A 15,433-nucleotide genomic window follows, 5' to 3' on the forward strand; every position below is an offset into this window, starting at 1 on the left:
TCCACAATCTGAAGATGAAGCAATCAAAAAAAAAAAAAAACAGAAAGAAGATAGAGATAAGCGGGCTACCTGAATTTGTTCCAAATGAAAAAGTTGAGCATCTTGGATGGCGTAATCTCCTTCATCCAAGTAGTCCAGCATTTGAACGAGGAAAATAACAATAGGGCAGGTAATGAGATCAGAAACAGTTAGGATATCAAAAAGAGTGCAAAGAAGATCAAAATTCAGATTCATAATATAAAAAACGAAATGACAAACTTAGGAGAAGTAAGCACACCTGAAAAAATATAACCCCCTTACAGCCTCACACACAGAGCACCACCTTCAATCTAAAATCCAATTCCAAAACACATGCAGAACAACAAACCAAACAGTTAAAGTATAAAGGAAGTGAAACACTTATCAAGGTTAAGGAAACATTCGAGTGACTACAATACTCAAAACTCGTACTCCATCGGTCAAACTTGTCCTCATTCTTCAGTTCATCTCTTTACCTCAGGATAATCCACAAAATAGATGCTTGAATTAATTTTGGTTTAAAGAATGGATTGCTGATCTAAAAGTGAAAATAAAATTTAGTGTGAAAGACGAATTCCTTACCAGATTTATAGGATCCAAACGCGATTGTCTTTCCACTAAGCTCCAGAGCTACACATTAATCACCAAAAAGAATTTTAAGCATATTTAACAGCAAACTCTAATAGTTTTTTAACCTTTACAATACTAAAAACAAAAGTAAAGAAGCAATCATCACCTTCCCAGCAAATGAAAGGAATAAATTGCAAAACTGATACAGCAATAATGAACTTGAAGAGCATGACCTAGTTGAACAATCCATGTTGATAATAAGTATCATTTCTGTAGACAACTATTCATATATTCAAGTGCATCAATCATATTGCATCAAATAAAGTATTCCAAGCAACCAATTTTAATTAAAATCCTAATCAGACCGCGCTAAACATATAATGAAATCAGAAATTAATCACAGCATTGCAAGACTGAGGCAATAGATCAGTGACACCAATTCCCCTGATATATTGTTGTGCTCTAACCTCCTGCAATAATTTTCATCACCGGCAACAATATCAAAACAAAAACGTCAAGTCTCGGTACCTAAATATCCTAAACTTTGGACCACAATTGACATGGGCACTTACAGTGAGAACAAATTCTGCAGCTGATAAGTTCTTGAGGAATCAAAAAATTTCACAGTTGGGATAAAATCAAGTTATCCATATAGATGCAACAACCTAAAGCTCACTTTCCAAGCTTCACTTTTCATATATAGTCGGTCCCAATCCAATTTAAGACCAGCTCATTATTTTTATTCACAAACTTTCCCAACAAACACCCAATTTATACCCAATAAAGAGTCCAGATCGAGACCCCCATGGTAAAATACCAGCATGGTTGAGCACAGGATGATATCTAGCTACTATATATTACTACAAGTAGCCGTGACCAGCAATGTAAAAAAATTCAACTACTATTTAGGTCCAATTCCACAGATACATATATCCAAACATAAAAGACACGAGTGACCAAGTTTACAAGGGTCAGTGACACCAGAAACACAGGTCCGAAGTGAGAGATCAAACAACCCCTTTCTGGATAGCTTTGAACTAGAGAGAAAAGGGCAGGGGCATCTGCTTAACCCTACTTCACTAAAGAATTGAGATCAAAAGAGAAGCAAAATATCTATCCTGATGCTTAATAGGAATTTGGTGGGTGGGATCTTAAGTATACCAAAGTAGTCCCCGTTCCAATCAAGCCAATGCAAGTGAAAGATACACAACGATATCTAGAAAATATCCAAGCTATCATGATGTTTCCTTAAAAAATAAATCTAAATTGGGATATTTCTGATGTGAAGTCAATATTTTAACAATATGTTATGTCAAATAATGAATTTAAGAGAGATGAAAAAAAAGGAGCCGCAGTTGTAGTTTATGTTGTTTGAGACTTGAATATTCCAAAATGAGCACTCAATCAACCCCTTCTCTCTACTTTTCCATTTGTAGTCTTTCTCTAATAACTAATCTCTTGTTTCTTTCGACACAGAAAAATTATTGGTAGCAGTGTCGAGAAAATAAATACTTCATAAGACAGTAAAAAAACACAGTTTCTAATAATAGCAACCAAAATTGAAAATGAATATAAAAGTTGAGATTATAATGAAACAACTATAAGCATCCAGTATGTCACAATAAAGAGGAAATACCTTCTCAAAGGCAACAATCAAGTTATCCCTTGCAGTTGAAAAGGGATTATCCACCGCTAGGCTACGAAAATATCGATAAACAGTGACCACCTCATCGCCTGAATAAGAGGCCAGTATAGCAAGCTGAAGTATAATGAGGATCACAGTGAAAGATCAGAAATCATATGCAAGCACATCAATGGAAATAATGGCAGCTATTGTGTTTACAAAAGTAATAAGAAAAATAACAAGACAACACCTGATGATGAGGATTCCCACTTGATGGCGAACAAGATGCAGCTTGCAAGTAGTAACTTGAGGCAGCAGCATACTCGCGAGTTTTGGAGTCCCCCTCTCCATACAGTCCTTTGTAGCGTACAAGGTCACCCAAGTAAATCAAACAGCGGTGACATGATATCAAACCTTTCTTCATGTCAGCAGATTTCTTTCCATCCTTATCCATAACAATTCGATTTTCATAATCCTCACACAAATAGCCAAGAGGAAGCCCATACTTTGCTCTGATCTTCACTATTAAATCATGATAAAATCCAGTCGCTTCTGAAAGGAATGTTTTAAACTGCAATCTTATTTTTGTAATACGATCAGGCCGAGTAGGACCCCTCAAAGTTTGTGATGAGTTTGAACCTGTAGAAGCCGTAGCAGCACTAAAGTGTGCACGCAAAAGAATGCAGATAACGAGGCATAAACCTGAAGAAAAGGCTTGCCCACACATAGATTCCTATTATAAACAGTACAATTTTAAGACACATGCAGTTCCAACACTGATAGCCCAGACATGTTAGAACAAAGTATGGAGTGCATGCGGCACACATGCAGTTTCAAAACTGTTAACCAGAAGAATAAATATACCGTGTCATACAAACGCTGAGCACGCTCCCATGATGGAGGAGCAGACATTTTATCAGTCTGAGTGACCATCATCCATCAAATATGTTTGATTAACTGCAAGCAGCATCAAATCTGCACAAATGAAAATAAAGAAAAACAAACTCACATCAGATAACGAAGGAACAATCAACCAAATACAGCTTCAACCATAAAAATCATCCCTTAGATTCCAGTGAAAGCTTTATATACTATGACTAGCCCCTCCCCGGAAAATTAGAAATCCTAGAACCAAATAAGTCCTTAAGGTCACGACGCTTCAGACCGTGTTGGGTTTCCAAGCAAACCCTAATTCAACAGGGTCGAGAAACCATAGCTGGGTTTATAAAAAAGAAAAAAAAATTGGAAAAACTGTGATGAAAAAGAGCTTGAAAGCACATAGAAATAATGAAAAATTTGAGACCCGGAGAAGCGAAAAACAAGAAGAAACATAGATCAATTGGTTCCAATTACAAGAATTAGAAAAGGAAGACGGAAAAGGTACCTGTGTAAACCGGATCTACAAGACGATTGATGAGACTAGAGCATCGGATGGAGAAAGAGAAAGGAAGGAAAAAAAGAAAGTTTGGTGAGAGAAAAGGGAGAGGAGGACGAAAGGGGAGAGAGAGAGAGAGTGAGGGTGTGGTTTGGTTTCTTTTGGTTTTTTGGGTTCAAAATGAGGATGAGGTTAGAGAGGCAATTTCTTTATGTTTTCTTTTTTCTATTTATTTCATTACCACTACCTAAAATACGAGGACTTCTTTTATTTTCCAGCCCAGGCGAACAAAATATAGAACAAAATAAGAATCAGGCTTCTAATTACCATGACATCATGATGAGGACATCATAGTCAAACCTTTCAAGGTTTATGAGCGAAACAAATGGAAGGAGAAAGCACCTAATCATTCAAGATAATTATTACACCGGGGAGGGAAACAAAGTCTGATGCCTGAAGTCTCTAAGCTGTTTGTGTCTTTTCATATTTCCATTTCAGTTTAGTAGTCTTAAGGTCTCTTTAAGTTAGTCTTAAATGCGTCAGTTTCAGGAGAGGGTCCTAATGAGTCTTTAATGCTTCAGTTTTAGAAGAGTCATTAAGAGTCTTTAGTGCAGTCCATTTGAGCTACCAGCTCAAGTATAAATAAGTGTAAGGGCTACCTAGGTATGCTATGTTATGTTATATGAATAAAATTATCATAGTGTTTCTGAGTTTTCCTGTGATGGGATTGGCGTGAAGCCTAGTTTTAGGGTGAGAAGCCTAGATTTGGTGAGAAACCAAGGAGTGATTCCCAAATCCAAGTGTTTTGTGTGTGTTTAAAACCCCAAGCTTTAGAGCTTGTTGATCCTGGTATCTAAGCAGGAGGTTTGCTGCATCAGTTTTTGGTATCAGAGCTGGACAAGCTCCGGCCAAGTCCAAGCTCCAGCCAAGAATCCTCATTTAACCATGGATCTTGCAGCCTTGGTTAAAACAATTGAAGGCTTAGCCGCTCAAATTGGTCATCTTGAGACCAGAATACAGGATCAAGCAGTTGCTTCTGAGCAACGTTTGGCTGCAATTGAAGCTTCTATCCAGAACGAAGAAGAGAGTGTTGGTGGAGGATCAAGGATGCAGTCTAGGAGGAATGGTCGCAGGCAGGCTGTTCGAAACAACAATGGGCAAGATGGACATGATCCTGAGGAAAAAGCACTGAAGTCTATCAAAGTTGAAGCTCCAAACTTTGATGGCCAGCTGAATGCGAAGGTGTGTCTAGATTGGATATCAGACATGGACCACTATTTTGACTGGTACGAGTTGTCTGAAACTCGAAGGGTGCGGTTTGCAAAGATGAAGTTGGTGGGCAAAGCTAGAGAATGGTGGAGTGGTGTGGAAAGGCGAGCTGCAAGAGCCGGTGATGAACCTATCACTCATTGGGAGGAGATGAAAGAAAGGCTGAAGGAGAAGTACGTTCCTTTGGCTTACAAAGAGCGCTTGCTGGACCAGTGGCAATCTCTTCGTCAAGGGAACATGACAGTTGCTGAGTATATTGATAAGTTTGAAGAATTTATGGTGAGATGCAACATAAATGAAGATCCTTCTGTGACACTCGCTCGTTTCAGAACCGGCCTTCGTCCAGAACTTCAGAGGGAGCTGATCCCTCATGAAGTATATTCATTGGAGCGAGCATACCAAATAGTGCTGGAATTGGAGCGCTACTTGAAGACTTCTACAACTGTGCATAGCCGATCTGACCAGGAAAATCCTGAATTTCGTCCCAGCTCATCGGGAACAGCACCATCTCCATTCGTCAATAGCTCCAGTACTGCCAATTCATTGGTGAAAGCTGATACAGGAAAGGGAGTACAATCTGGTGTTCGAGGAGGGGGATCTGTAAAGTGCTACAAGTGTCTAGGCCATGGTCACTATGCTGGCCAATGCCCAACCAAAGAGAAACCTCGTAGTCTGTTTGCAGCAAGCACAGGAAAAGAGGCTCGAGAGGAATTGGAGGAAGAAGTTTATATCCCTGAAATTCCTGCCGTTGATGATGACTTGGAGGATGAACCTATTGCCCAAATTCAACCAAGAACGGCGGTGGTAAGGTGCACTTTGACTCAACTCGAAGCGGCTGAGGATTGGAAGAGGACCAGCATCTTTCACACTTATGTGAAGTATGGAGACAGAAGTTATAAGGTCATCATTGACAATGGAAGCTGTGTCAATATTGTCTCCCCCTCCAACCATCTCTAACCTGGGGTTGTCCCCTGCTGATCATCCTCAACCTTATCATGTGGCATGGATTGATAAGTGTTCTATTCCCGTAACACAACGGTGTCAGGTTCCTATTCAATTCTCATCATACAAGGATACTGTTTGGTGTGATGTGGTGCCAATGGACGTGGGACACATTCTTTTGGGCAGACCATGGTTGTATGATCTAGATGTGACCATTTCTGGCCGTTCCAACTCGTGCTCCTTTATTCATGAAGGAAAGCACATCAAGCTGAATCCTATCCAGCCAAAACCGGTACTCCAACTACCTTGCAAGGGAGGGCAGCAGGCAAAATCGCTTAACATCATCGTTCCAAGAGATGTGGTAGAAAACATTGTGGATGAGCAGGTGGTTTCAACAAGACAAGGAGGCTACCAGAAGTATTCAATTAAATGGAAAGAAAAACCCGACTCTGACAAGGAGGAGCTGCAGCACACCAATCCAGATATCTTGGAAAGATACTACAGTTTTATCTCGCCGGAGGCGAGCTCTTCTCAGCCGGGGAGAATTGACGAGGACATCATAGTCAAACCTTTCAAGGTTTATGAGCGAAACAAATGGAAGGAGAAAGCACCTAATCATTCAAGATAATTATTACACCGGGGAGGGAAACAAAGTCTGATGCCTGAAGTCTCTAAGCTGTTTGTGTCTTTTCATATTTCCATTTCAGTTTAGTAGTCTTAAGGTCTCTTTAAGTTAGTCTTAAATGCGTCAGTTTCAGGAGAGGGTCCTAACGAGTCTTTAATGCTTCAGTTTTAGAAGAGTCTTTAAGAGTCTTTAGTGCAGTCCATTTGAGCTACCAGCTCAAGTATAAATAAGTGTAAGGGCTACCTAGGTATGCTATGCTATGTTATATGAGTAAAATTATCATAGTGTTTCTGAGTTTTCCTGTGATGGGATTGGCGTGAAGCCTAGTTTTAGGGTGAGAAGCCTAGATTTGGTGAGAAACCAGGGAGTGATTCCCAAATCCAAGTGTTTTGTGTGTGTTTAAAACCCCAAGCTTTAGAGCTTGTTGATCCTGGTATCTAAGCAGGAGGTTTGCTGCATCACATCATCAATGGCCAACAAAATATAGAAATCCACACTTTGTTCTAAATCCATCTTTATGTCATAATAAAACAGTAATTCAATCCTAGAAGATAAAAGTTCATCAAACCTTCAAAACTATTTCTAGTCGTGACCACAAATATGTGATTACAGAAAAAAGAACAAATCGAAACTTATTATTATTAACTTGACAGAATCATATGGAAGGTGGGTAGTAATGAGCATGAAAATTGAATATAGATACCTCATCGATAGATTTTGAATTACTTAAATTAGATGAGTGAAAGAACACTATTTTACTCCCTAGTTCAATTGAGTGACTAAAAAATACCAAAAGATGATAAGGACGCAAGTTACCAACAAAAAAAAACACTCAGAGCAGCATAGCTTTTTGCACATTAAATACAGTAATCCTTAAAATCTTATGATGGTATATCATCACAGCAGCAAATTTTGAAATACGCATCAAGTGTCAAATCTATGAAATGAAATGAAACGTTCAAAACCTTGTAGATATCTTCTGGAGTTTTGGCCTCCATGACCACAATATCACGAGCAAGGGTAAGATAACCTTCACTGAGTTTAGCGTTATTAATAATGTCCTGCATTGCTTCTCTTTCTTCATCTTCTGACACCATCTCATCATTAAGCTCAAAACTACTACCCTGTAAAGGCCAACGGGAAAACAAGCATCAGAAACACACTATAAGATACTAATATCAAATTCACACCTTTCAACGAGAGAGGAATTTGAAGAACCGTTTTACAAATATAAATTCCATGACATATATGTCGGGCAAGGATTAACAGAATTGCTTTTTACGCAGCAGATCATCACAAGATGTAAAGACTTACTTTACATACTACGAACATACTCAAAATTGTTAGCACCAAATCATATAATTTGTATAATCTTCTGTCAACTTCCCTAGTCAATTAACAAAACACATGCCATTTTTTTTTTAAAAGCACAAACCTCCTTATTGTCAAGGAAAAGGGCAATCAGAAGCGCATTTGGATATTCTTCAAATTTCAGATTTATCATGAATGCGATATCCAAATCAAACATATCATCTGGTCCAGGAACCAATCTGCAGTACGACGAGATACAAATTAAACGTCAACAAAGCAACTCATTAACAAATCACAATGACACCTTTCAGAATGTTATATCAAACAATTACTTCAATAAGTTGGTGGAGCAACTGATACATAATTATCCGACTAAAACTGGAAAAGCAAACTTGGTATATTATTTGCACAAAACATGCCACATTGGGCAAATTCTCTGAATCAAGGTACAGTCTGCTTACCTTGCCAAACTGATGAGGTAAAGACGAGCCAATTTGAATCAAGGTACAATCTGCTTACCTTGCCAAACTGATGAGGTAAAGACAAGCCCTCTTAAAATTTGTCCTATCAACATGCTCGACTAACAGATCAAGGTCTTCAACTTGGCATTGGACATTTGGACAAGCTATCAGTACCAGTCCCAAAAAGAAAGGGCTTGTCTGGCAAAGAATGTTGACAAATTAATATTTGGTTTTACCTCCATTAAAAGGTCAATAGCTTCCGGTTCGGCATTGTGCTGCATTGCATTTAAGAATTGATTAAAGCCAATATATATACATTTTGAATACATTTTCCTAAGAAACACTAATAGAGATGTGCTATTAAATTATATTAATTTCCAACTCTATAGATTGTCTAAAAATGCATGATACAGAGCAGAGTTTGATTTAACTTTAATGTGTAAACTATTATTCTGGGATTCACTGAAGCTGTGTGACTAACTGTGCTCCAATTAACTATTTTTGGCACATCATCTTGAGTCAAATTTTTTATTGCAATGAATCGGCTAATACAAGATAAAACACAATTGGACAAGCATAACCTGATTTTCATATTCACAACCTAATTTCAGAAGCATTTGATTAAAAAATGTTTAGACACGAAAAATACAAACTTGTTTATGATCTTACCCTCGTGTGAAAAGCAACTATTTGTTGTACTAGCTCCATTAGATCATCAAACGGGTCTCATCACTCTGCAACTGAAACAGCAAGTTAGCACCAATACTCAAGAGTTAACATACATATAGCATGAAACATAAGAGTTTCTTATCTTGATTAACTAACACATGTTACAACAACAATTGCAACATTAAGTGATACATGATACAAGCATTGAAAGAAATTGCAAAATAATATTTTCTAACGGTGTACTAATTTCAATGTAGAGAAATGAAGAATGATCGAGATTAACTTGTCTTGCTACCTCAATTAAATCTTCCAACAAAGAAAGCTAATACAACATGTCCAAAGGATAAAAATTCACACCTGTTGCTTGGCATATTCTTGAGCAATTTCTCCAGCTAAGTTCCTCATTACAAGATAGTCACAGTAGTAAGGATATATATAGTCATATACCTAAGGGACCTTAACAAATCTGCAAGGACTAAAATGATGAAACTCACATACCACAAATTGCATATCACTCTGTAAGAAATTAAAAGATTCTAACCTGACATATTCATGTCCCCATGAACCAATATCACCGTCTAAACTTTAAGCTTTCCTGAAAGAAGTGGACATATAAAGACATCATTACACACAGCTGTTATATACGACAAGTTCAAATAGTTATGCAATAGACAAAAGTATGATGCAGACACACCAAACATCAAATAATAGACATACCCGTTCTCCTTCAGCAGACATGGTCAGTGCCAAAACCGACAGTATATCCGCAAGGTATTTCTGCATGCAATACACAGTATATTATTTATATAAAAGAAAAAAATCTGGAAGTCGATAAAGCACCGATAGTTAAAGCATACCTTCAAATCTGAATCGATCATTGTTTCATAGTATGCTTTTAGAGCTCCGTAATACGGGCGAAGACTTTGATACTGAGGTCATGGAACTAGTTGAGGTACGAATTTCCTGCCTACAAGATGAAATTTGATGTCATATCAAGCTACACAATAGTATCTGATCCATATAAGCAAATATTTTTGCTGACGAGTTAACATTAGTCCAGGTAGTAAGATGCAGCTGTAGGGGTGAATACCGGCCAAAACTTGAAGCTACCGTATCAAATAAAGTGAGGTCAAGTAAATTGCAACCCAAGAGAAAATATAGCACATACAAATCGTGGGCTGTAAATTACTAAAAAACACAGGCAGAAGAAAGAAGCAAAGAGAGGTCATAGAACATACCTCTAGCGCAACTTTCTGTAGTCCAGGATCAGAATCTTGAACCCTCTCCACGTACTAATTGCTGCTTGAGGGCCAAATCTTCATCGGACTGCGCATAACACAGATACAAATTCAACCAAACCGACAATCATTTGTAACCAATTCAAAAGCCGAACCCATTGCATTTACTTAACCAATACAGCTTGAATCCTCAGATTTTTTGATTTTAGATGACACAAACTTGGATAAACCGAAAAACAACAAAGATGGTCTAGGGCAAAACAAAATTGTCAAAACCCTAAGAGATGGAATTGCATACCAAATCCTCGTCTTTCTTTTTGGAATCCTTTGGGGGCGGAGGTTTGGTGGGCTCATCGTGCTTGCCGCTGCCGCTTGCGGTGTTGGTCGGTTCTTGCGAAGCCCCGGAACTTCTTCGTAGTGGCTCCGCTCCATGGTCGACGATGATGCTCTCTTTCTCTACCTTCGTAGTTTCTTTCCTCTTAAACAAGAAAGTGTGAGACTCCTTCGATGCTGCTACCCACACCTTATCTCCTTTGTATTGGGCTTCCAGACCAGCCGGCCCATATAATCTGATCTCTGTTTTTTCTTTTTCTTCTTTCTTTTCTTTCCATTAAGCAGATTAAAAAAATAAAAAACAGATTTTATACTAGTTAAAACTGTTTTAATATTCTCAGAGTTTTAATATATACTAGTTAAAACTGTTTATATCACAAAGACATATTCCCAATACAGAGCCTCTCTCTCACCCATCTGCAGATTAAATGTTTGTGTTTATGATCTATATTAAAAAAATTAATTAATATATATTATTTATTTACATTAAATATATATATATATATTTATTGAGTGGATTTGGGGATGAGGATCACAATCCCATCCTTACTCCATTCCTAATCTTAGATTAGAGATCCACATCCCCGTTCCACATTAGTCCTTGATTCCTCCCCCGTTAGGGGCGGGTATCCCATCGAGCTTCACATAGAAACCATAGCTGGGTTTATAAGGAAAAAAAATGGGAAAAACTGTGACGAAAAAGAGTTTTAAAACACATAGAAATAAAGAATAATTTGAGATCCGGAGAAGCGAAAAACAAGAAGAAACATAGATCAATCGGCTCCAATTACAAGAATTAGAAAAGGAAGATGGAAAAGGTACTTGTGTAAACCGGATCTATAAGACGATTGATGAGACTAGAGCATCGGATGGAGAAAGAGAAAGGGAAGGAAAAAAAGAAAGTTTGGTGAGAGAAAAGGGAGAGGAGGACGAAAGGAGAGAGAGTGAGGGTGTGGTTTGGTTTCTTTTGGTTTTTTGGGTTCAAAACGGGGATGAGGCAATTTCGTTATGTTTTCTTTTTTCTATTTATTTCATTGTTACTACCTAAAATACGTGGACTTTTTTTATTTTTCCATCCCAGGCAGCTACACTTGACTTGCCATTTTGCATTTCATTAGGATTTATGATTCTGTTTGACTTGAAATTTTGTGTGTTTGGAATTTCATGTGTACTACTGATTAGATATATGTGCATGTCTCAAACTATAGACACCAGTGAGTTTACTAAGTTATTCATGTCGAACCAGTGCCCAGAATATTATCTCATCTCATATGTGAATCAGAAAATGTGATTACACACTTTCACGTAGATGAGATGTAACAGCTCATCTAAAAATTTGGTCAACCCGAATCAACGTCACTTATCACACTCTAAATATTACCTACACTCTTTTCTGACTTATTTATCTTGATTGTTTCGCACACACTCTCACGTAGATGAGATGTGACTTATTCACCAATTATCGATAACATTTTGAGTCTGGATCCACTCGGTCAACCTTAAACCAATGTCACTTATTACACGAAAACGCTATTACCCACCCCTTCTTAACTTATTTTTGTTGATTCTTTTGCACACACACTCTCACGTAGATGAGATGTAGCCTATCTAAAATTTGGCGAATTTAACATCCCGACGATAGGGCCCCTTATAGGGAAGAATAAGCGTAAATAAGGTTGACCACCTTAATCGGAGTCAAAACATTATTGAAAATATGTGATATTTCTACCATAGCCATATTTCATTATACCTATCACATCCTATGGACGATTTTTCAAAATTCTGTATGCAAGATATAGTTGTTTCATAAAGGTGTACATTTGCATAAAACATACTATACAAGTTATACCATTATAGTAGACACGTTGTGGTTCTAATGAATAAAATTAAAAAAATAAATATTGACCGTCTGATGTGATCAGTGTATTTAAATACGGCTATAGACAAAAATTTACCAATTTTCAATAACGTTTGAGTCTCGATCCACTAGTAGGCTTACTAGGATTTTACTGAATAAAACGTACTAAATTGAAAAAACGTTAAATTTGACATCGCCAATATGATTACGGAGGAGTAATAAGCAATTGGGCAGTCGTAATAGGCTCTTGGTAAAAAAATAGATCTCGTCCGCCGTCGTTTCGATGTCGGTCAAACAGGTCAACCCCATGCACCCTTCTTCCTCCCTAAAGGTAGCCCCGTCACGCATATATCATTTTCTCAAAAATTTTACATGGGTAGAAATAGCGCATCACCCTGAGTGCGCACTAATTTTCACGGAATTTTTCGAACACCCGAGCTATTTATTACCATTTTCACAAGATTTTCAAGATAATATCTTCAGTATACGACATGTATTTTTACATACATACATACATGGATGGTCAAGATTAGAGGAAATAATATAGAAACATGGTGGTCAAACATATGAATTGTTATAAACGGTTAAAATTGTGTCATGCATACAAGAATTTTTTGATTTTCAAATAAAAAAAATAACTTAATAGTGAGATTTGACTCACGTGGCGCATTGAGGGCCGCGCACATGTCTATGTCATTAAAGTCTTACTTTTTTTTTCCACCATTTCAAAACTTTAAAAATTCATACAAAATAGTTTCGGTGTCGGAAAAATTCACTGAAAAATGTCACGGACCACTCGCGAGACCCACTTCACAACTAGGTCATAAATTTACGGTTCGTGATCATGACAAACTAGAAAATATCCTCGACGTCCTTAAACAATCACCGTATACTTTAGAAAAATGTAATAAATAGCTTGGGTGTCCGAAATACGTCCTGAAAACTCTCACATACTCTGACACTCATAATGCCGCGTACTTCGTTATAAAACCGTTCGATTTGAGTTTCCTTTTATTTTCAGTTTGGTTTTTTCTTGATAGGTGTTTAGGAACTTAGGGTTAACTGAGTTGACCAATGCCCAATCAATGACGAAAATAGGTAATTTTGTTAGCATAACCGTTTTATCTCCTCGTGAGACTGTCGAACAGTGTGATTATCCAAAATACGTTTCATCCATGTTGTTGTTGTTGTAGAATGTGTTGTTGTCCACATAACTTAGTAGGCATTCTAGGATTTAATTGAATGAACTGTGTTAAAATGAAAAAACATTAAATTTGACATCGCTAATGTCAAAACAGAAGCTCATGTGGTAGATATTGTAACTTTAACCTGAAATGTACAGGTCTTAAATCATCATGTAAAAATATATGTATACTATGATATATAGAAATGTGACATATATGCTTGTCAAGATACAAACTCATTTATTGTTCCTGATCTGGATATTGGGACATACATGAAGGTGAGCTTAGATATAGAACATCATTGCCTTACAAGAACTAGTTATCGTTCAAACTTAAGCACTACTTCTATATACACATGTCTTCTAGATACACAGATCATTAATCCAATGGCATAATTACAAAAGAAGCACACTTTTGTAGGTTTCTAGACCAGTGCCGACACATTGTTTTGGCAAAATGTTAATTCATACAGGGTTTGGACTATTACTTCATTAGTAATGCCAAACTTTATTCACTCAAAGGGAACTATTGATTAGACACTCTTCAAATAAAGAAGATAAAAACTAAAAATGCATTCAATCACAAAGCTGCATAACTAAATAGTCGTTGCATTACTTTCTCTTTATTCAACGTTTCAAAGTGATCAACCACTTGTAGTGACTCTTTTTTAGGTTCTATGCTTATCCTAGCATAAATTTACAATAATCATGAAACAGTAATAAAAAAATCCATTTAGATGAAGAACTATAGTTATCTATTGAGACTGCAAATGTAAGATAGTTTATATCAGCATTTTGTCCAGCCATTTTTTCATACAGCTATGCATAAACTGTCACACCCTGGTTCTTAAGTTATTTTACGGTTATTTTCTTTGGTGTTAGTTTGGTCTTTTACCGTGTTGAGTAACCGTTTACTACTTAAGGACCCTGAAGTTGACTTTTTCTTCCGTTTGGAATTTGGGAAAACTTTCTTCATGAAAGTTGTAGAGGACGTTAAACAGAGTTCGTGGGCACGCGGCACGCTTAAAACGGAGTTCGTATGAAGAAGTTATGGTCTAAAACGAAAATTTCTATATTGGTAAAAAGAGGTAAATTCTTGTAGGCTTTATTTTGTGGGTGTTTTAAGTTTGGACCGGGTCAAGAGGGGGGTCAAAGCCCAGCCACACACTCTCTCTCTCTCTCTCTCTCTCCTCTTCCTTCTCTCTTTCTCCCGAGCTCTCCCGACCCGGAAACTTTCCGGCCGTCGTCCGGCCTAGATAGGAGGCGTGCTTGGTATCAAATCGAAGCTTGGAACATCCTCTTCAATTCTAGGTAGGTGGCTGGTCGTGTTACGCCGCCGTGAGGGAGGAATCACGCCGAGAAGGAGCGGCTGTGCGTGGTGGAGTTTCGCCGAAAACTCTCTTTTCCGGCCACCATAGCCGGAGCTGTTGGTCTCAACTTGAAGCTCTCCCTCCAGCAGCTAGAACCCTAAAAGGATTCATCCTAACTCGAGCTAGGTAAGGAGAATCGAAGGTTTGAATCTTCTAGGGTTCTTGATTGTGTTTTTGTTCGATTGGCATGTTTAGGCTTGAAATTGGACTTAATGATAGTTATGAAAGTTGGTTGGGATGTTGAGAGGAAGATTGTGTCAAAATATGGTAGCTATTAGAGGTCGCCGGAGTTCGGCTGCCGGCCGCCGCCGACGGCGCCCCCTTAAGGGCAGTTTTTCCTGTTTTTGAGATGGTTTTAATAAGAGGAGTTTATTGAAGTATAGTTTGGAATTTTTGGATGAGTTTTGGTTAGGTTTGGAATTTTTCGGAGATCGGAGAAAATGCCGGTTATTAGAATGAAAATCCGGCCGTTGGATTTCCTTGGTATTTATTATAGAATGTTAGGATTGATGAATTAAAGTGGTGGTGGAGTTTGGTGTGAATCCGGCGAGTTTAACCCTATTAAGAGTAGAGGGTTAAACGGAGGA

At 37.8% G+C, this 15,433-nt stretch overlaps 2 protein-coding genes across 2 annotated transcripts; one reads left to right on the forward strand and one right to left on the reverse strand.

Annotated features, from left to right (window-relative positions):
* Nucleotides 1–4,532: 4,532 nt before the first annotated feature.
* On the forward strand, nucleotides 4,533–6,426 carry LOC101305082. Its single transcript, XM_004301508.1, has 2 exons — nucleotides 4,533–5,789; nucleotides 5,902–6,426. Exons 1-2 carry the CDS (start codon nucleotides 4,533–4,535, stop codon nucleotides 6,424–6,426), a joined length of 1,782 nt encoding a protein of 593 aa, XP_004301556.1.
* A 2,760-nt stretch (nucleotides 6,427–9,186) lies between these two features.
* On the reverse strand, nucleotides 9,187–10,583 carry LOC101304773 (26S proteasome non-ATPase regulatory subunit 2 1A-like). The gene is made up of 5 exons (XM_004299951.1): nucleotides 10,401–10,583; nucleotides 10,103–10,190; nucleotides 9,722–9,831; nucleotides 9,582–9,641; nucleotides 9,187–9,459 (listed from the first exon to the last, which is right to left on the reverse strand). Exons 3-5 carry the CDS (start codon nucleotides 9,740–9,742, stop codon nucleotides 9,436–9,438), a joined length of 105 nt encoding a protein of 34 aa, XP_004299999.1. The 5' UTR covers nucleotides 9,743–9,831; nucleotides 10,103–10,190; nucleotides 10,401–10,583; the 3' UTR covers nucleotides 9,187–9,435.
* Between the last annotated feature and the right edge of the window lie 4,850 nt (nucleotides 10,584–15,433).

This window comes from Fragaria vesca, linkage group LG5 (assembly GCF_000184155.1).
Source record: "Fragaria vesca subsp. vesca linkage group LG5, FraVesHawaii_1.0, whole genome shotgun sequence".
NCBI lineage: Eukaryota > Viridiplantae > Streptophyta > Magnoliopsida > Rosales > Rosaceae > Fragaria > Fragaria vesca.

Excerpts from the sequence above, each read along its gene's own strand:
- LOC101304773 (XM_004299951.1), bottom strand. The coding sequence starts at position 9,742 with ATGATCGATTCAGATTTGAAG. Across the intron at positions 9,642-9,721 it reads TGATCGATTCAGATTTGAAG|AAATACCTTGCGGATATACT; the intron begins GTATGCTTTAAC and ends TATTGCATGCAG. Across the intron at positions 9,460-9,581 it reads TGTCTGCTGAAGGAGAACGG|GAAAGCTTAAAGTTTAGACG; the intron begins GTATGTCTATTA and ends CACTTCTTTCAG.
- LOC101305082 (XM_004301508.1), top strand. The coding sequence starts at position 4,533 with ATGGATCTTGCAGCCTTGGTTAAAACAATTGAAGGCTTAGCCGCTCAA. Across the intron at positions 5,790-5,901 it reads ATGGAAGCTGTGTCAATATT|GTTCCTATTCAATTCTCATC; the intron begins GTCTCCCCCTCC and ends CAACGGTGTCAG.